The sequence below is a fragment of the Ranitomeya imitator genome, chromosome 4, assembly GCF_032444005.1.
Source record: "Ranitomeya imitator isolate aRanImi1 chromosome 4, aRanImi1.pri, whole genome shotgun sequence".
In the NCBI taxonomy this organism is placed as follows: Eukaryota; Metazoa; Chordata; class Amphibia; order Anura; family Dendrobatidae; genus Ranitomeya; species Ranitomeya imitator.
The window spans coordinates 409,903,665-409,925,392 of record NC_091285.1 but is presented as its reverse complement, the minus strand read 5'-3'; the positions used below and the strand labels follow the sequence as shown (position 1 = coordinate 409,925,392).

Below are 21,728 nucleotides of genomic sequence, written 5' to 3'. Positions count from 1 at the left end.
CCACCGTGCTCATGGCAATTGCAGGTGCGGACTGCAGGTTTCTCGCCGTGGACATTGGAGCGTTTGGCCGTGAAAATGACTCACGAACATTTAAGGAGTCTGATATGGGCCAAAGGTTATATGGGAACAATTTTAATTTCCCCCAGCCACGACCTCTTCCCAACACCGAAGGCCCGGCAATGCCATTTGTTGTGGTTGGGGATGAGGCATTTCAGATGTGTGCCAACCTACTGAAACCCTACTCCAGTCGGGGCTTGGACCACACAAAAAGTATTTTCAATTACAGACTGTCTAGAGCCAGAAGAACTGTGGAGTGCGCCTTTGGCATCCTTGTCTCCAAATGGCATATATTAGGATCCGCCATTAATCTGAAAACTGAGACAGTGGATGAGGTTGTGAAGGCTTGTGTGGTTCTCCACAATTATATTATGGCCAAAGAGAGACTGAACGTGGAACTCGATGAACCCATTCCAAACCCATTGCCCGATTACCAAGATCATCCTCTGAGGACAAGTGTTGAAATTGCGCAGATGAGGGATCGATTTGCTTCCTATTTTGTTTCAGATGTTGGCCGTGTAGCATGGCAAGATACTATGGTGTAGTGTTTGTTTGACTATTGTACTTTTTACTGGTTTTAAAGGGAACCTGTCACCCCGTTTTTTGAGATTGAGCTATAAATACTGTTAAATAGGGCCTGCGCTGTGTGTTCCTATAGTGTATGTAGTGTACCCCGATTCCCCACCTATGCTGAGAAATAACTTACCAAAGTCGCCGTTTTCGCCTGTCAATCAGGCTGGTCAGGTCGGGAGGGCGTGGTGACATCGCTGGTTCTTCCTCAGCTTTACGTGGTGGCGTAGTGGCGTAGTGGTGAACAAGCAGCGCGCGATCTGCGCTGTAATCCCTTGCATCGGTGGGGGCGGCCATCTTCCTGGGGCCGCGCGTGCGCAGATCGAGTGCTCTGCTGCACGGGGCTTCAGGAAAATGGCCGCGGGATGCCGCGCGTGCGCATTAGAGATCGCGGCGGCCATTTTCCCAAAGCCGAGTTTGCATCTCGGCTTTGGGAAAATGGCCGCCGCGATCTCTAATGCGCACGCGCGGCATCCCGCGGCCATTTTCCTGAAGCCCCGTGCAGCAGAGCACTCGATCTGCGCACGCGCGGCCCCAGGAAGATGGCCGCCCCCACCGATGCAAGGGATTACAGCGCAGATCGCGCGCTGCTTGTTCACCACTACGCCACCAACGTAAAGCTGAGGAAGAACCAGCGATGTCACCACGCCCTCCCGACCTGACCAGCCTGATTGACAGGCGAAAACGGCGACTTTGGTAAGTTATTTCTCAGCATAGGTGGGGAATTCGGGGTACACTACATACACTATAGGAACACACAGCGCAGGCCCTATTTAACAGTATTTATAGCTCAATCTCAAAAAACGGGGTGACAGGTTCCCTTTAACTACAACACTAAATACCTTTACTGTAACTGTGCTAAATATATAATATAATGATAATACAATATTTATACAGTATTATGTGCAATAAATGTCAGTGTAGGTGGGTAATGTAATTTCCAATTTGGCATCTACCTATACTTCATAAATGTTTGTGTTTTGACTAAACTTGCTACCCTTTTTCTAAAAACTTGTTGTTTAATAAAAAAATTTTTGAATTTTTCAACACTTCTCCAAAGTACATTTATCTACCAACTGGGCTAAACGGTGTGCTGCACAAAATGTACTCTGGTGATCACCAGCTCCCAAATGGTCTGCAAAACCCTTATGTATACAATCTAGGGCAGTCACCCATCAACATAATTCCGGGACCAAAAACAATCGGTACCGGAATTACTTGTCCGTGTGCCCCTACGTTTCTGTGGCACATCAGTGTGGCACACGTGTGTCGCCTGTGTGCCCACTGGGTACCACACGTACCAGCATCTGGTGCTGAAGCCGCGATTCATAACTTCCCTGCAGCAGCGTTTGCTGCAGAAAAGATATGAATTATATAGTGTTTAAAATAAAGATCTATGTGCCCAACCTGTGCGCCCCCCCCCCGCTGTTCTGAAAATACTCACCCGGGTCCCTCGTTGGCTGTCGCAGCTTCCTGTCCTGGGCGCACCTTCTACTGTATGCGGTCACGTGGGGACGCTCATTTACAGTCATGAATAGAAGGGTCAACCAGTATGGGAGGTGGAGCCGCCTATTGATAACTCTAATCGGCGGCCCCACGTGTTCGCATACAGTACAAGGTGCGCCCAGGACAGGAAGCAGCGACAGCCAACGAGGGACCCGGGTGAGTATTTTCAGAACAGCGGGGGGGGGCGCACAGGTTGGGCACATAGATCTTTATTTTAAACACTATATAATTCATATCTTCTCTGCAGCAAACGCTGTTGCAGGGAAGATATGAATCGCGGCTTCAGCACCATGTGGGGGGGACAGAGCTTACTGTAGCGGTGTCTCATGCACGCACACAGACTGCAGACGGACAACGTCCGGGTGCGGTACATGTTTACGTGCGCTCCCACGAACACTGACATGTCTCCGTGTTTGGAAAACGTAGACAAGGACCCCAAAAAAACAATGACATCTGAACAGATGCATTGATTTGGTCTACGCGTGTCAGTGTCTACGGTATGTGAGGAAAATGTCACCTCACGTACTGGAGACACTGACGTGTGAAACTGGCCTAAAGTGTTTCTAAACACCTCATACAGCACTGTGAGACACCCAAAAAAAGGAAAAGGGAAAATTGAGAAAATTGTGTCTGACATTGCATATATATGAGGTGTTTTGAAACACAAGATATGTGTAGACGGCGCACGGTGTGTATTGCCGAGAAGTCTACTGCCCAATAAAAACACATATTGTTTGAAATATAAAACTTTTATTTGGGGAAACAGGAAAAAAGGATGGGAAATAAAACTATGGTGTATCAACCTCAGCCACCATGGGTGAGTGGTAAGTCTCTGTTTGGGAGTGGGGAGAGGAAGAGGATGAGGATGTGGAGCCATATTCCAATAAACTAGAGGGCAATTCAAAGCCCTCAATGTAAGCTGGCGATGAGACAGCAACCTCTGCAGGGGAGGGAGGAGGCATAACAAGTCTCCCACTTGATCTCGACTGGCTCTGGCTGCTTCTGCTCCGGCTCGACCCCAGCCGAGATCTGGGTGTTTGTGTTGGAGCAGCCAGAGACTCAGATGATGACCTTGTAGTCTTCCTACTTTTTTTTTTTCTTCCTTCAGCATGACGGGTACTGGAGGCTGAGGGCCTGGCAGGAGCAGGAGTCGGCGGCGCAATGTAATGTCTGTGGTGGCGTCCCTCCGCACGCGGACCTCGGTGGGATGGCTGGAGCGGCTCTGCAGCAGGAGTCGGAGTCATGCTAGCCAGCGATGGTACTACGGGTATTGTAGTCGCTGACTGCATTCTCCGAGCCTGCTGCAGAGCCCTCACGTAGGAAGTGTTGCAGTCCTGCATCACCGAAATCTGGAGTTCCGGCGTAAGGTGTTCCAGCATGCCCTTAGCAATGGTACTAAAAAAATGTTTTGCCGGCCTCGAGAGCTCGGTTTCGATTGTTTCAAGGCGCCGGTCGATATTGGACAGAGCAGTGTCCATTCTATTGCCCAGCGCCTTGAAACAATTCTGGAACACCGTGCTCAAATGCAAAAATTCGGGCAGCGACCTGTCCGAGGCCCGCTGACGGGAATACCCGAAAGAAGGAGCACCAGAGGCATCGGGCAGGGGAACACCTGATGGACCGGCTGCCGGTTCCCCAGAAAGTGGTACAAGACTACTCGCGCTGTGGGATGGCTGTGACGTTCCAGATGGCGATTCATGACGGACCGCTCCAGATGGGCCAGGCTCGAGGGTGCTGCTGTGTGTTCTGTGAAAAGAAAAGGGCAACATTAGTCTACAAATAATAACCTCTCACATACGCCAAATCCTGTAATAATAATGTTTAAATTAGGTCACACAACAATAGATTACAATCCTCTGTCTATCAGTGTTTGCGGAATTCCGATACCGAGTTCCAAAAATTTTGCGATATTGCGAATCGGTATCGGGATCGATATTAAAATAAAAAATACAACTAAAAAATATTTATATACTCTCCTCTCCGACGCAACCTGGACCTTACCGATGTAACCAGCAGCTTCCGTTCCTTTGAATGAGCGCTTGAAAGACCAGATGACGTTGCGGCTTGTGATGGGTTGCGTGTCGGTCACGTGACCGCTCACGCAACAAATCACAAGCCGCAACGTCATCTGGTCTTTCAAGCGCTCATTCAAAGGAACGGAAGCTGCTGGTTACAACCAGGACGCGTCAGAGGGTGAGTATATATATATCAATATTTTTAATTTTTATTCTTTACTTTAAACATTTATATGGAGCCCAGGGCCAGAAGGAGAGTTTCCTCTCCTTCAGACCCTGGGAACCATACAGGATAGCTTCAGATACTTGGTGTCCAATTTACTTGTATTGCTATTGGGTATCGGTATCGCCGATATCCGATACTTTTCGGGTATCGGGCGATACTATCCGATACTTTCAAGTATCGGAAGTTATCGCTCAACACTAGCAATATACCATCCCAAAAGTTACGTGGATGCCCAATATGCTACGCTGACTGCGTGGATGGCCAATACACTGTGTGCCTGTAAAATCTACTATGTGGATACGTGGCTAGAACATGTACTATGTGGCTGTGATATAGTGGCCTAGCAATATACTATGTGGATGCGCAATGTACGTGGCTGGGCAATGTACAATGTGTCTGTGCAATATGCTATGTGGAAATGCATATTGTGCAGTATATACTTACTGTCGGCGGCCAAGGATCGGTCTCAGGAACTGTAACGCCCTGCTGTATTTATAGGGCACAGACCTGGCCGCAGCAGCACCACTGCGAGATTGCTTCTCCTCAGCACGGAGGACCTTATTTAAACGGTCCTTCATGGATCGCCATCTGGTCTTTAACTTTTTGACTGTGAATGAAAACAACAAAAATGGTTAAATATTTAGCATTTAAAAATGATAACACAACCGTTTGTGATGCAAAGTTAAAGGCGTTGCTCACATCACACACGGTTGTTTTATCCTGGCCTGATGATAGCGGCGTATCAGCAATACTCACCAAAGTTGCCTTTGTCCTTGGCTGAAGCGCTGTCAAAGCCATCCCACAGCGCTTTTGCCACCTCAACTCACATCCGCCTCAACACCACCTGGTCCGCGTGCCGGGGGTCACGGCTGTCCCACAACGGGCCACGCTCCTGGATGCTTGTAATTAGCAGGTCAACATCAATACTCTCGTGTCCCCGTTGTGAAACCTAGAATAATAGGAAAACAGTAAGGTTAAATATTTGAAAATATTCACAACAACCACCTGCACCTGTCATGATATGTACTTTTGCCCTGTCCTGTATTTGAAGTATATGCCACTTGTTTGTTCTTGTGCTGGGAGTTCACCTAAAATGTCTCCTTCCCCCATTACTTGCTGCCCTAATGTCAACATCACAAGTGAAAGAATAGCCATCCTTCCTCACAGCTGGATTAGTAAAGAAATAATAACCAAAAAAAACAAAAAAATAATACTTGCCCGCTTGACGCCATACCTTGGCCCCGATCTCCCTGCTCCTGCTGGGTCCCTTCCTCCTCACTTGAAGAAGCCTGTACAAATTGTTTTAAAATTAGTGCCAAGGCTACAAATGACACCGAATAGTAAGCAACTGGACATAATTACTCACCGCACTCCCCTGTGCCGATTGGCTAGCTGGTGAATCTGACGCCATTGTTTCAAGTTATTCTGTAAGGAGTAAAAAAAAAAAAATTTATTCAAAAGCAAACACTACCACATACAATAACATAGCAAAAAATTTAACAAAAAAACCATTACTACCACAATGGAATGTTCACTCATAGGACAATGCAAACTCAACAAGCCATACCACAACGCCATACATCGCAATTGAATACAATAGCAGATACAACACAATGCAGAAGCAAAAAGTGTCATCCAGAATAGACCAAAAAACATTCAGCTACAAGACACCACTAGGTACAATTTTGTGAATAAAATGACACATATCTTTTTTTTTTTTTTTTTTTTTTAAAAATGGCACAAGAACTAGAACGCCATACTTTACAATTACAACAAGACATTATCCAAAACAACACCATCTTGTACCACATCATACATCAGAAACAGATATAAAAACCATTTGATATAAAGCAATAAACATTATGGTACAGCCGCTGTTAAAATCTACAGCAACCCAATACAACATAAACCATAGTCAAAGCGAAAAAAAAAACATGAAAAAAAAAAAAAACAGGCTCACCAGCCCAAAAAAAAAAAATTAGCATCCATAATAAAAACTTTACAATGCAAACAGTCAAGGAAGGAGATATATGCCATATGGTTACAAACGCCGGAAATATCAGACACAGAAAACAAAAAAAATAAAATAAAATAAAACATAACAATACAATGGGGAAAAAAAGGCATATTTCCGCACGAAACAACCCAATCATAACCCCCCCACCACCAAGAAAAGACACCGAAGACAATAAATGAGCCAAGAAAATGCCATACGGTTACCACAAAAAATAGAAACCAGAATAACAAGACATTCACCAGAAATTAAACAATAAAAAATAATTTTGAACAACCGCATGACACCAGAAAAACACAAAATCCAATTACAACAAATCTAAAAACCAGCAAGGCCGGAGACAAGAAGAGCCATCGTATAACATCAGAAATACATTAAACCAGATACATTTTCAATAATAACACACAGTGGCATAACCGTACAATAGCACAGACCAAAAATTGCACAAAAATACATTCAAAATCAAGAAATAAAACACAGAATAAAATGCAATGAGAAATATATATACTTACAGGTTTTGAAAGCAGATTGCTCCTCTCTGTGTCTGGTGAATAGTGTCTTCTCTGTTGAATAGCCTAGTGAAAGACAATGCCAACCCCTTTTCTTTATATATATAGTGACCTTTTGTCAGTGTCTAGACACCGTCTAGACAATTTTCCTTGTTTTTTAAATTAAAACGCATGCGTCGTACAGCGCACGACAACGCAAGTACTTGCGTCCTATGCGTTGTCAATACACTTCAATGGGGAATTAGGCGCATTGACAACGCAAACACGACGCATGCGTTTTTTAAAAAGTAGGCGCCGCCGAAAAAAATGCAACATGTTGCGGTTGCCGCACCCTGCCAGGTGCGGCCAAACGACGCATGCGTTGCAAAACGCAACACAACGCATGACAACGCATGTCCATGCGGCCCCAATGTTAAAGATAGGGCCGCACGACGCATGCGTTGTGTTGCGGCGACGCCGCTGCGGCGCAAACCGCAAATGTGAACGTAGCCTTAGAGAAGCAGTTGTTGCTGCCCATTACGGAGATAACTTTATTTCTAAACAATTTGGAATCTGTCAATGAGAGAGATTATTTGCAAGTGAAAAACATTTGAGACAGCTGACAATTTTCCAGGAGTGGAAGTCCCTGCAAATTCACACTAAGGTCAAACGGTGCAAAGCTCAGAAACTGAAAAAAAAAAAAAAAAAAAAAAAACAGGAGCTACAGCTCAGACTAAGCCCTCAATTTGCATGTTAAAGAATAACTAAACCTTTGAAGTGTAGTTTCATATTATATTGCCATAATAACAGGTAGATTGGTGTGGTTTTGTGTGCGGAAGCCTCCTACCGATTACATAACCAATCTCACCCTAGAGGAGATAGGAGTGCACAGCTTCCCTAGCTGGGCACCCACACAGAGTGGGGTACAGATTCAGTAGGAAGCAGTCATGTATGTTTTACTCTGAGCTACTGCCACATTTCAGAAAACATACATCTAAAAGTCGCGGGAGGCCAATAGTGTGACTAGCTTCAGAGGCTGGGCCACAGCAGCTTCTATGTTTTCTCTGAAACACTGCAGCATACACACCTGTTTGAAATGACAGGGCCAGTAGCCGATTCATGCTTGCAGTGGCTTGGGCACCATTAACCAGCGGTCCAGGTCACTTTTAAATAATCTCTATTTCAAAAGCATTAGAGAACACTTATACCATTCTTCTATAATATACATATATTAACAGCACTCAATAATTCAAATTATTTACCTCCTATTTGCAGCTCAGGACACCCAAGCCTTCTCATCTGCATGTTAACCGTTTCCATCTCTTCAACCAAGGGAACCAAAATAGTTTCATTTATCCACTAAAAGAAAAAAAAAAAAATAGGAAAATGAACAGGTATTTTTTTTCTTGCAGAAATGGCAGATTTCAAATAAAGTATGACATACATTGCGGAGCTTTTCAGTCCATGAATCCATGTGATCCAAAATTTGACGGTTCATTGTTACTCTTGCCCAGATCTACAAAGAAAAATGAAAGTTTTTTCTTCTACTAAATAGGTTTATTACTATTATTGATTGCCTCCTATACTTAGGCAGTTTTTGTATGTTGCAGAAAAAGCAGCTGTCAAAACTATAGTCGTCATGGCTGGGTATTGCAGATACACCCCTATTCCAATACCCAATTCCCAACACCAATAAAAGCTGATTGGAGGAGGTGATGGGTGTCAAACGCCCACCAATCAAATTTTGCTAACCAATCAATAAAATAAGTAGTGGCCAACCCCTTTAAAAGTGGAATTTCCACCTCCAAATCCTTTCCCGATATGCAGGAGGTGTAAAAATAATAATATTGGCAAATGCCTCCAATTAGAGATGTAGTATGTTTTTTTCTGGTTTTCTAGGTCTCTGTCCACATGAGCAGGTATTGCTGGACTTTAGGTATCCATGGTTAGTGGTCGTAACCATAGTAAACTAAGGTTCTACATTGCTGGCACAAGAGGAAGGACATAGCGAATCAAAAAAATCCTATACTACATTTCTTATTGGAGGTATTTGCAAATATTATATCTTCTACATATTGGGATAGTATCTTGAAGATACTTGGGAATACCCTTTTAAAGGTTGCAAATTGCATGAGTGGATGTAAATTGCAAGCTACCGTATATACTCGAGTATAAGCAGAGAATTTCAGCCCATTTTTTTAGGCTGAAATTGCCCCCCTCGGCTTATACTCGAGTCATTCCCAGGGGTCGGCAGGGGAGGTGGAGCAGCAGCTGTGTAATAATACTCACTTGCTCCTGGCGCAGTCCCTGGTTCTCCGGGCGCTGACAGCTTCTTCCTGTAGTGAGCGGTCACATGGTACCGCTCATTACAGTAATGAATATGGACCAGACTCCACTCCCATAGGGGTGGAGCCGCATATTCATTACTGTAATGAGCGGTACCATGTGACCGCTCACTACAGGAAGAAGCTGCCGGCACCGCTGAACAGACGGGCAGGGGCCGTGCCAGGAGCAGGTGAGTATAACGCAGTGTGCGATATTCACCTGTTCCCCGTTCCACCGCCGCTGCGTCTTCCCCGTCCTCTGCAGTGACGCTCAGGTCAGATTAGTGCACGTCGCCCTCTGCCTGAACAGTCAGTGCGGAGGACAGGGAAGACGCAGCGGCTCCCATCGGTGGAACGGGGAGCAGGTGAATACAGCAAGTGACGGGGGCCTGAGAGGTGAGTATGTGATTTATTTTTTTTTTTTAATCGCAGCAACAGCATATGGGGCAAATGTCTGTATAGAGCATCTTCTGTGGCCATGTGCAGCATTATATGGGGCAAATGTCTGTATTGAGCATCTTATGGGGCCATGTGCAGCATTATATGGGGCAAATATCTGTATGGAGCATCTTATGGGGCCATGTGCAGCATTATATGGGGCAAATATCTGTATGGGGCCATGTGCAGCATTATATGGGGCAAATATCTCTATGGGGCATCTTATGGGGCCATGTGTAGCATATGTGGCAAATATCTCTATGTAGCATATTATGGGGTCATAATCAGCATTTGCGGAGCATTATACGGGGCAAATGTGTCTATGGAGCATCTTATGGGGCCATAATCAGCATTTGTGGAGTATTATATGGGGCAAATTTCTGTATGAAGCATCTTATGGGGCCATAATCAACATTTGTGCAGCATTGAATGGGGCGTATTTTGTATGGGGCGTATTTTGTATGGAGCATCTTATGGGGCCCATCATGAACTGTATGGAGCATTACATGAGGCTCCTGACTCCATATGGATATTCAAAAACACAACCTACTGAGGTCTCAATTAATTTTACTTTTATTGGTATCTTTTTATTTTTGGTAATTCCACCCTAGGCTTATACTCGAGTCATTACATTTTCCCAGTATTTTGTGGCAAAATTAGGGGTCTCGGCTTATACTCGGGTCGGCTTATACTCGAGCATACGGTTATTCTTAAGTGTAACAATAGAAATCATGAGTATGAAAGTTTATAAAGAAAGGATAGTTCTTACCTACAAAATCATTTGAGGAAACAAACATTTATTACAGTGTGATTGTTCAGAACCATATAATGAGAAGAAAAATGATGCAGCACTCACCCTTGCGCTTCTTCCAAGTGTGCTCTTTATTCAGCAAAACATACTATGCATAGTATGAACCGGCATACGCAGTGATCTGTGAGGGAGCGGGAGTGAGGAGAGACCGGTCTCTCCTCACTCCCGCTCCCTCACAGATCACTGCGTATGCCGGTTCATACTATGCATAGTATGTTTTGCTGAATAAAGAGCACACTTGGAAGAAGCGCAAGGGTGAGTGCTGCATCATTTTTCTTCTCATTATATGGTCTTGTACAAAACTCTGACAATTGCATAGCACCACCCGCAGCTCACAGCAAGGGAGACCTCATCTGTCCTTCTGAAACAGATCGTTTAAGCGAATCTCCAATTGCGCTATAGTGAAGCTCTGTGCCGATCATCTTTCTGTTTCTTGGTATAACGAAGTGATTGTTCAGAACACCACCTCTAGCATAATAAACCATCAAGAAGAATATTAAATGAATGTAGTAAAAAAGAAAAAAAAAACAGGAGTATTTATGGAAATGTCTCATTTGTTACTGTACCTCTTCTGCTGCTTGCTTGGAGCCAAGATCTGCCTCATCCTTGTGTGCAGAAGGAGCTGGAGACCTGCATGCCAGCTGGTATTGGTATTTCCTGAGAGTGTGAGTATAATCTCCCATGGAGCGGCTATAATTCCAGAAGGTTGGGCTGTTTGATGTTGAGCTGGATTCTGGACTCCCTAAATTTCCATTAAGAAAGGGTATTAAAGAGAAAATTCCCATAGGACAAACAACAGTTCTGCGCTATTCAGATGCAGGGTCCCATATGTATCAGCCAGTAAACATATACAGTGGCATGTTAAGATTTGGGCACCCCTGGTCAAAATTACTCTTATTGTGAACAGTTTAGCAAGTTTAAAATTAAAATGATCTCTACAAGGCCTAAAGTTAAAGATAATAATTAGGAAAACCCAGCAATTCTGTAATTCCGGTGGTGCACAAGTAGGATAGCCAAATTCGTCAGATGCGATGTAGAAATACTTGGCACTCATATAGGTATATCCAAGAACTTATTTATTGAATGTAGAAATTCCAGAAAAATAAGAGATGTTTAGGTCAATACCTGACCTTCATCAGTCATCTGGATAGGGGAGATCTGTGTTTAAGTGCGCTGTGTGAGGGTCTGCGGTGCAAAGACAGGAAGAGTGCCTCCACCATTTTCAGATTGTTAGGCAGCTGCTTAGAGGAGCCCATAGCGGCTGTTTTTTGGCACATGGTTAGAGAATGTTGGTTTTTATAAAGCTGGGAAACTTATATCCCCTGGCCTTTCCTAATGATGATAGTGAACAATCAATAACAGACTAAGGTCTTAACCCCTTCAAGTCGCGGCCCTTTTTCGTTTTTGCATTTTCATTTTTCACTTCCCCCCTTCCCAGAGCCATAACTTTTTTATTTTTCCGTCAATATGGTCATGTGAGGGCTTATTTTTTGCTGGACGAGTTGTACTTTTGAACGACACCATTGGTTTTACCATGTCTTTTACTAGAAAATGGGAAAAAAATTCCAAGTGTGGTGAAATTGCAAAAAAAAGTGCAATCCCACACTTGTTTTTTGTTTGGCTTTTTTGCTAGGTCCATTAAATGCTAAAACTGACCTGCCATTATGATTCTCTAGGTCATTACGAGTTCATAGACATCTAACATGTCTAGGTTATTTTTTATCCAAGTGGTGAAAAAAAATTCCAAACTTTGCTTAAAAAAAAAAAAAAAAAAGTGCCATTTTCCGATACCCGAAGCGTCTCCATTTTTCGTGATCTGGGGTCGGGTGAGGGCTTATTTTTTGCGTGCCGAGCCGACGTTTTTAATGATATTATTTCGGTGCAGATACGTTCTTTTGATCGCCCGTTACTGCATTTTAATGCAATGTCACGGCGACCAAAAAAAAAAACGTAATTCTGGCGTTTCGGATTTTTTTCTCGCTACGCTGTTTAGCGATCAGGTTAATGCTTTTTTTAATTTTTTTTTTAATTGTTATATTTAGGATGGGGCGAAAGGGGGGTGATTTAAACTTTTATATTTTTTATATTTTTAAAAACATTTTTTTTTCCTTGTGCCATGCTTCAATAGCCTCCATGGGAGGCTAGAAGCTGGCATAGCCTGATCGGCTCTGCTACATAGCAGCGATCATCAGATCGCTGCTATGTAGCTGAAATGCAGGTGTGTTGTGAGCGCCGACCACAGGGGGGCGCTCACAGCAGACCGGCATCAGTAACCATAGAGGTCTTAAGGACCTCTATGGTTACCTTCCTGATGCATCGCCGACCCCCGATCATGTGACGGGGGTCGGCGATGACATCATTTCCGGCCGCCCGGTCGGAAGCGCCGGTTAAATGCCGCTGTCTGCGTTTGACAGCGGCATTTAACAGGTTAATAGCGGCGGGTGAATAGCGATTTCACCCGCCGGTATTGCGCGCACATGTCAGCTGTACAAAACAGCTGACATGTCGCGACTTTGATGTGGGTTCACCGCCGGAGCCCATATCAAAGGGGGTGACACGGCATGCGCAGTAATAGTACGGCGCATGTCGTGAAAGGGTTAAACCTTGGTCAAAGTTATCTGAGCACACACATCAATAAGGGTGCCCAAACTTCTGCATTGGCCCATTTTCCCATTTGTAATTTTTAAAATGTAAAAAATGAAAAATGTTTTTTTTCTCCATAAAATATAAAGGAAATATGTCATCTTTAACCCTTTTAGAGATCATTTCATCATCAACATGCTTAACTGTTCACTATAACAGTAATTTTGACCAGGGGTGGCCAGACTTACATGCCACTGTACTACTACAAACTAAAGATGGAGTATATGTATAAAAAGTGCTCCATAGTACAAGACTATGCTTAATTTTAAATTAACTCTTTATTAGGTCATACTATGTAGACAACAAGGACACCGTTTTGACATAGGGCACAGAATATACACACACTGATCATTCCATGAGATCTTAATTTCTAAGGTTTATACACTACCTGTACTATGGAAAAACGGAAGTTATGCTGAAAACTTTCTATTTCTACAGCAACAATTATATATATTTATTACACACACTTCGCAATTTCAAGGGAACCTGTCAGCAGGATTGTGCACAGTAACCTACAAACAGTGTCAGGTCGGCGCCGTTATACTGATTAAAAAGATATCTTGGGTGATGAAATCCATCTTGTGGTTGTTCTTTAATCTTTATGTTCAGTTTTGAGTTAATGATATGCCCGTGCTCCGGGGTGGCCTGTGGGGGGTCTTCATGTGGTGCTCTGATTAGGTATTCATAATGCAGACTGCCGACGGGTCACTGATCCCTCACTGACCTGAACCCTAGTTTGCATAATGAATATCTGTACATACTGTAATAAAAATAAATAAAACCTTCTGCAGGCAGGCGCCAGCCGTGGCACCTGCTCTGCAGCATAATCATCTGTAGGTTACTGTGCACAATCCTACAGACAGGTTCCCTTTAAGTGCTTCAATAAGCTCATACCCAGCTGAGAACGCTGTTGCTTTTCTTCTTCACTGCGGATGAATGTATCCAGTAATTTTAGATCAGTCATGCAGTCATCCTTTCCAGCTGATGAACTATAAGCAAATGGTGATGAACGATACCGGGATCTCAAGCCACTGTTTTCCAGTGGACCAAGACTACTAGGGTATGCTGGTGACCCTGGTGAAGGGCTAAAGTTTTGCATCTGGAAGGAGACATAAAAATTGAAATATATTATCTATGAAGAGGAGAGAAAAAAAAATAATGGAAAGAGCTCTTTATTTTTTGACATTTCATGTAGCATCAACTTTGCAAGGTTATCAGTATAGAACAAAGTCCATTGCAGTTGACTATGTGGTGAGAACTTTTAACATTGCATGGCTAATAGCTTTCTTTGATCAAAGCTGTCAGGGTGTGAATGTGAATCACAGCCATACTCCAAATGTACAGTCTGGGAACTGGCATCAAAAGCTTATGGCAAAAGGCAAGAGGAAGTTATTACCATTATACTTTATACTTGAACCAAGCTTTACTATGTCAGCTGACAAACCACCAGAGAGGTCAATTGCCAAATCAGATTTTTCTTGTACACTGTGGGTTGGATCAACACAATTATGGCATCATTATGTGATTACAGCTGATCATTTTGCAAGCCCACGCTGTAGGTTATTTTTTACAGAATTCCAAAAAGTTCAGTGTTGCATTCCAGCACTCCATAAAAAAATAAAATAAATGTATTCTATTTTCATCAATTTAAAAAAAAAAACATTGTGCAAAGAATAGTTTTCTTTCTTTCTCATGGCTAAGAACTGAGGATTCTTCAGCCAGGAATCAGAACTGTATTTGAAATGCATTGAAAGAACAACGAGCTCCCTAAATTTACATCTGCGTTGTTGTAAAATGTAAAGAATAAAGACAATTTATGAAAAGTGCTGGAATCTGACCGTGGAATCTTTTAGAATTATTGCAAGCATCGGCGTGGCCAGCGGGTTCTTGTGTATACAAGCAGTGAGCAGCATGGACAGGAGGTGGGAAGACTGTTTTATTTCTCTTTTCAAACTCTTTGACCTGCTGCTTAGGTATGCTGAGGGACTGTACAGCTACATTTAGGCCATGTTCACACAGTGCGTTTTTTACCGTGGAAACGCAGCGGTTTTGCCGCTGCGGTTCCGCGGCTGTTTTCCATGCAGGGTACAGTACACTGTACCCTATGGAAAACAGGACCCACTGTGCACATGGTCCTGAATTGAAAAAAAAAAACCGCACTGATTAGCTGCGGTAAAAAAGAAGTACCATGTCACTTCTTTTTGTAAAACAGCAGCGGTTCTGCACCCATAGACCTCCATTGTGAGGTCAAACCCGCAGTAAAACCCGCAGATCAAAAATAGATCTGCGGGTTTTATTGCGGTTCGTGGTGCAGAACCGCTGCAGCAGGAAGTGCGGGGAAGCGGGCGGACGTGCGTGGGCGGAGTGTGGCTGCCCCGATCCCACCCCCCCCATGCTCCGATGCCCCTCCCCCGTGCTCCGATGTCACCCCCCGTGCTCCGATGCCCCCCCCCCGTGCTCCGATGCCCCCCCCCGTGCCCTAATCTCCCCCCCTTATACTTACCCGGCCTCCCGGTGTCCGTCCGGCCGTCTTCTCCCTGGGCGCCGCCATCTTGCAAAATGGCGGGCGCATGCGCAGTGCGCCCGCCGAATCTGCCGGCCGGCAGATTCGTTACAAAGTGCATTTTGATCACTGAGATATAACCTATCTCAGTGATCAAAATAAAAAAAAATAGTAAATGACCCCCCCCCCCCCCTTTGTCACCCCCATAGGTAGGAACAATAAAAAAAATAAAGAATTTTTTTTTTTTTTTCACTAAGGTTAGAATAGGGTTAGGGTTAGGGGTAGGGGTAGGGTTAGGGGTAGGGTTAGGGGTAGGGTTAGGGGTAGGGTTAGGGTATTTTCAGCCATTTTAACCCTAAAAAAATTCCTAGAAAACACAGACTCTGGCTAGAAAACTGCATCAAAAAACGCATCAAAAAAGGACCAAAAAAAGGACCTGCGTTTTCTGCCAAGAGCTGCAGTTTTTTAAAAAACAGTCCTGAAAAAAAAAAGGATGGAAATCAGGAACGTGTGAACATACCCTTAGGGTATGTGCACACGTTCAGGATTTCTTCCAGAAATTTCCTGACAAAACCCGGACATTTCTGCCATAAATCCGCATGCGTTTTTTTTGCGTTTTTTCCCAATGCATTAAATAGAGGGAAAAACGCGAAAAATCCGCAAAATTAATGAACATGCTGCTTTTTTTTTTTTACCGCGGTGCGTTTTTTTTCGCGGAAAAAAACGCATCATGTACACAAAAATTGCAGAATGCATTCTAAATGATAGGATGCATATGTATGCGTTTTTTATGCTTTTTATTGCGAAAAAAAACCGCGAAAAATCCTGAACGTGTGCACATACCCTTAAGGTTAGCTGAACTTTGTCGCTACTTTACTATTTATTTCGTAGCAAAGTCGGGCCCCTTGTGTGTCACAACTGATGTGGAGAAATTAGTTAGCTACAAAAATGAGCCATCAGCCAGCCTCGACGCACACACCACTTCCGTAGCATATGGTCACAGGCAAAAAAAAAATATAAAAGAGGACCTGTTTTATCTGGGAACAAAGCTTGTACATATCAGTGCATATTTCAGATCTGAATTGTAATAGGTTGCACATCCTTCTTTCATACGGGTTTTTGTACTTAGAAAGTTGTCAAACTTAATTTTACATGAAGCCGTGGAAAGTGAAGCATTCATGTACACATTTTAAAGGGAATCTGACAGTAGCATGCATGAACCGTACTAAGCAGTCTATGTGGACATGCAGGTCAATGGAAGCTGAATAAAATGTTACCTTGATATCTGCAATCCAATACCTTATTCCAGAAAAATCCATGGTTTTCTGGACAGCCCCTTCTTAATCCCTATGTTTCCCTACAGTAAAATAACACTTAGGGTATGTTCACACGTTCCTGATTTCCATCCTTTTTTTTTCAGGACTGTTTTTTAAAAAAACTGCAGCTCTTGGCAGAAAACGCAGGTCCTTTTTTTGTCCTTTTTTGATGCGTTTTTTGATCCTTTTTTTTATCCTTTTTTTATGCAGTTTTCTATGCAGAGTCTGTGTATTTTCTAGGAAGTTTTTTAGGGTTAAAATGGCTGAAAATACCCTAACCCTACCCCTAACCCTATTCTAACCTTAGTAGGAAAAAAAAAAAAAATTCTTAATTTTTTTGTATTGTCCCTACCTATGGGGGTGACAAAAGGGGGGGTGTCATTTACTATTTTTTTTTATTTTGATCACTGAGATAGATTATATCTCAGTGATCAAAATGCACTTTGGAACGAATCTGCCAGCCAGCAGATTCGGCGGGCGCACTGCGCATGCGCCCGCCATTTTGCAAGATGGCGGCGCCCAGGGAGAAGACGGCCGGCCGGACACCGGGTAAGTATAAGGGGGGGGGGGGGGAGATTAGGGCACGGGGGGGAGGGGGAGATTAGGGCACTTTTGGGGGGGAGCATCGGAGCACTGGGGGGGCATCGGAGCACGGGGCGGTGGGATTGGAGCACGGGGGGGCGGGATCGGAGCACGGGGGGGCAGCCACACTCCGCCCACGCACTTCCGCCCGCTTCCCCGCACTTCCTGCTGCAGCGGTTCTGCACCACAAACCGCAGTAAAACCCGCAGATATTTTTTTCATCTGCGGGTTTGACCTCACAATGGAGGTCAATGGGTGCAGAACCGCTGCGGCTCCGAAAAAAGAAGTGACATGGTACTTCTTTTTTCCCGCAGCTATTCAGCGCGGCTTTTTTTTTTATTTTCCGCATTGTGGGCACAGCAGTTCCTGTTTTCCATAGGGTACAATGTAATGTACCCTGCATGGAAAACAGCTGCGGACCCGCAGCGGGAAAATCGCGGCAATTCCGCATGAAAAAAAGGATCGTGTGAACATGGCCTTACACTCTCCACCAAAGCTATTCCAGTGAAGTTTGCACTGGCTATCCCTGCAGCAAATTAGGGCTGCTTCACTGACCCGTTTCGGATGTAATTGACATCTGCAGGGTCAGAGCTGTGGTTGCTATCTCACCTCTTCCAGATGTCAATTACGTAACAAGGGGTGTCAATGAAGTGACCACTGATTAGGGATCAGGCGATCCCGGAGACCAATGTCACCAGTTTCAAGGTAGAGCCTGTGCAGACACCACTGAACGGTGCAGGAGGCGAGTATAGGTATTACTTTGCTGAAAATTAACAAGGCAATTGAGAAGGGGTTGACCGAGTAGTGGACATTGCCTTTAAAATGTAAATGAGCTGTTAAGATCTATGGGCGGGACACAGATCTCTTGAGGATCTACTGCTAGAGCTCATTTTTAAATGAAAGGTGGTTGGAGGGGTAGAATAACCAGTGTGATACATAAATCAGGAGAGCAGACAGTTATTACAAATCTTAGAGCGGTAAAGCCCCCTTTCTATTTATAATAAGCTCTAGGGGCAGACTCAGGAAAAGGTGTCCCACCCATAGATCTTAACAGATCATTTATATATTAAGAAAAGCGCGGATCGCTCTGGAATAAGATAATGAATCGCAGATTTCAAGGAATTACTCAGCTTCCTATGAGGGTTGATCCTGCTGACAGATTTCTTTTAAGGCTTGAAACTATTCAGGGTTATATCCAATTCACAAAAGTTCATAGTCTATGTACAGGTCCTTCTCAAAAAATTAGCATATAGTGTTAAATTTCATTATTTACCATAATGTAATGATTACAATTAAACTTTCATATATTATAGATTCATTATCCACCAACTGAAATTTGTCAGGTCTTTTATTGTTTTAATACTGATGATTTTGGCATACAACTCCTGATAACCCAAAAAACCTGTCTCAATAAATTAGCATATTTCACCCATCCAATCAAATAAAAGTGTTTTTTAATAACAAACAAAAAAACCATCAAATAATAATGTTCAGTTATGCACTCAATACTTGGTCGGGAATCCTTTGGCAGAAATGACTGCTTCAATGCGGCGTGGCATGGAGGCAATCAGCCTGTGACACTGCTGAGATGTTATGGAGGCCCAGGATGCTTCAATAGCGGCCTTAAGCTCATCCAGAGTGTTGGGTCTTGCGTCTCTCAACTTTCTCTTCACAATATCCCACAGATTCTCTATGGGGTTCAGGTCAGGAGAGTTGGCAGGCCAATTGAGCACAGTAATACCATGGTCAGTAAACCATTTACCAGTGGTTTTGGCACTGTGAGCAGGTGCCAGGTCGTGCTGAAAAATGAAATCTTCATCTCCATAAAGCATTTCAGCCGATGGAAGCATGAAGTGCTCCAAAATCTCCTGATAGCTAGCTGCATTGACCCTGCCCTTGATGAAACACAGTGGACCAACACCAGCAGCTGACATGGCACCCCACACCATCACTGACTGTGGGTACTTGACACTGGACTTCAGGCATTTTGGCATTTCCTTCTCCCCAGTCTTCCTCCAGACTCTGGCACCTTGATTTCCGAATGACATGCAAAATTTGCTTTCATCAGAAAAAAGTACTTGGGACCACTTAGCAACAGTCCAGTGCTGCTTCTCTGTAGCCCAGGTCAGGCGCCTCTGCCGCTGTTTATGGTTCAAAAGTGGCTTTACCTGGGGAATGCGGCACCTGTAGCCCATTTCCTGCACACGCCTGTGCACGGTGGCTCTGGATGTTTCCACACCAGACTCAGTCCACTGCTTCCTCAGGTTCCCCAAGGTCTGGAATCGGTCCTTCTCCACAATCTTCCTCAGGGTCCGGTCTCCTCTTCTCGTTGTACAGCGTTTTCTGCCACATTGTTTCCTTCCAACAGACTTACCATTGAGGTGCCTTGATACAGCACTCTGGGAACAGCCTATTTGTTGAGAAATTTCTTTCTGGGTCTTACCCTCTTGCTTGAGGGTGTCAATGATGGCCTTCTTGACATCTGTCAGGTCGCTAGTCTTACCCATGATGGGGGTTTTGAGTAATGAACCAGGCAGGGAGTTTATAAAAGCCTCAGGTATCTTTTGCATGTGTTTAGAGTTAATTAGTTGATTCAGAAGATTAGGGTAATAGGTCGTTTAGAGAACCTTTTCTTGATATGCTAATTTATTGAGACAGGTTTTTTGGGTTATCAGGAGTTGTATGCCAAAATCATCAGTATTAAAACAATAAAAGACCTGACAAATTTCAGTTGGTGGATAATGAATCTATAATATATGAAAGTTTAATTGTAATCATTACATTATGGTAAATAATGAAATTTAACACTATATGCTAATTTTTTGAGAAGGACCTGTATATAAAGGCTTTCTCTCATAGTGAGGCATGCCAAGTTTTTAGCCTCAGCCTTTTTCCCCCCTACAAACAAAACAACACCACTATTTCTAATCATTGACGGCAAGAACACAAAATGGTAAAATGCCATTAGGCAAGATTTATACAGAAAGTTAAAGAGAACTGGTCACCACGAAGTCTAATCTTCAGGCATCTTGTTATAGAGCAGGGGGAGCAGACTAGATTGATATATAGTTTTGTGGGAAAATATTCAGTATAACCTGTTATCTAATCCTCTGCTGTTGCTAAGATTTTCAGTCCAGTGGGCGGCCCCATCAGTGACTGACAGCTTCCTTTCTCTAAGTGTGCATACAGAGGTAGCTGTCAATCACGGATTGGAATGGGCCTCTGGATCGATAATTCAAGAAAAAGCAGAGGATTAAAACCCAAGTTATACTGAATCTGTTTCCCACAAAACTATAGATAAATCTGCTCGGCTCCCCCTCTCTATAACATGGTGACCACAGATTTGACATTTTCATAGTGACAGGTTCCTTTAAAGCAGCATTTGTAAGCAGCACTATAAAAACCCAATGTGCTACTTTAAGGTATACTGTATAGTGATTTATAATATATAATGTATAAAAAGCCATTCTTAGGGCCAAGAGCACTTTTCTAAAACAAGCTTTACAATACCTTGTCCCAATGTTTCCCCCTTAACTTGATGTCACTCTCAAAGTGAGGAGTCATGGTCATGATGTGGTATGCCACTGTTCACAACTCATACTAAGCTTTTCACTAATAAAATATCATAAACTGGATTTAAGATTAAACATTACCTTGGTGTAACTACTGTTTGTGGAGTAGGGTACTGCTGTAGCAAAAGTACTGCCACTGCTTGGTAGCAGACCTTGCATTGGGGGGCTGTATCCGCTGATGAAGCTAGAAGAAAATTTGGGACTGGTGCTAGGAGAACGTGATGGACTGTAGCGCAGTACACTTTGGCCTTGTATACTTGGTGAAGGTGTGGATGCTGGTATTGCACTTTTAGTAATATCCTTTGGTGGAGTATGCACATCTGCAAATAAAATATTATATCAGTAGTGTAACAGAAGAATCTACACACACAAACACTAATTTTAAGCCACATGTAAAGTCCGTAGTGAAAAAAGAAAAAAATGTCACAAATGTTTTGTTCCACCTTAGAGCTGAAAGGTGGAAGTGCATGCTCAGATAACTACTTTACACTCAGTGTGCTGCGTCCGCTCTCTTCCACTTCTCAAACACTGACGGGAAGGGCTTGGATATTCTCAACTCAGAAGGAACGTTACCAATTACGAAACAAAAGAAACAAATTAAAAATAACAAACTAGACTCCCAACAGCAATAAGGTACCTCACAAGCCACTGCTCCCAATCTTT

General features: G+C 43.5%; 2 protein-coding genes across 11 annotated transcripts in view; both read right to left on the bottom strand.

Annotated features, from left to right (window-relative positions):
• The window catches only part of TMEM209 (transmembrane protein 209), a 136,714-nt gene that overhangs the window by 80,477 nt on the left and 34,509 nt on the right, over nt 1–21,728 (bottom strand). For all 4 annotated transcript variants that reach the window (XM_069765377.1, XM_069765378.1, XM_069765380.1 and 1 more), the window contains 5 exons: nt 21,147–21,385; nt 13,987–14,191; nt 11,016–11,191; nt 8,321–8,392; nt 8,139–8,235 (listed from right to left, as the gene is read on the bottom strand). In XM_069765377.1, the coding sequence (XP_069621478.1) occupies nt 8,139–8,235; nt 8,321–8,392; nt 11,016–11,191; nt 13,987–14,191; nt 21,147–21,385 (789 nt within the window). The remainder of the gene's footprint in view (nt 1–8,138; nt 8,236–8,320; nt 8,393–11,015; nt 11,192–13,986; nt 14,192–21,146; nt 21,386–21,728) is intronic.
• Nucleotides 2,797–21,728, bottom strand: part of LOC138676264 (uncharacterized) — a 67,462-nt gene continuing 48,530 nt past the window's right edge. The window contains exons 1-5 of one of the 7 annotated variants that reach the window (XM_069765387.1): nt 6,901–8,124; nt 5,741–5,799; nt 5,609–5,663; nt 4,819–5,323; nt 2,797–3,879 (exon numbers count right to left, since the gene is read on the bottom strand). In XM_069765387.1, coding sequence (XP_069621488.1) covers nt 2,922–3,879; nt 4,819–4,952 — 1,092 coding nt within the window. In that variant the 5' untranslated portion in view covers nt 4,953–5,323; nt 5,609–5,663; nt 5,741–5,799; nt 6,901–8,124 and the 3' untranslated portion in view covers nt 2,797–2,921. The other 6 variants (XM_069765386.1, XM_069765388.1, XM_069765383.1 and 3 more) reach the window with 6 other exon arrangements.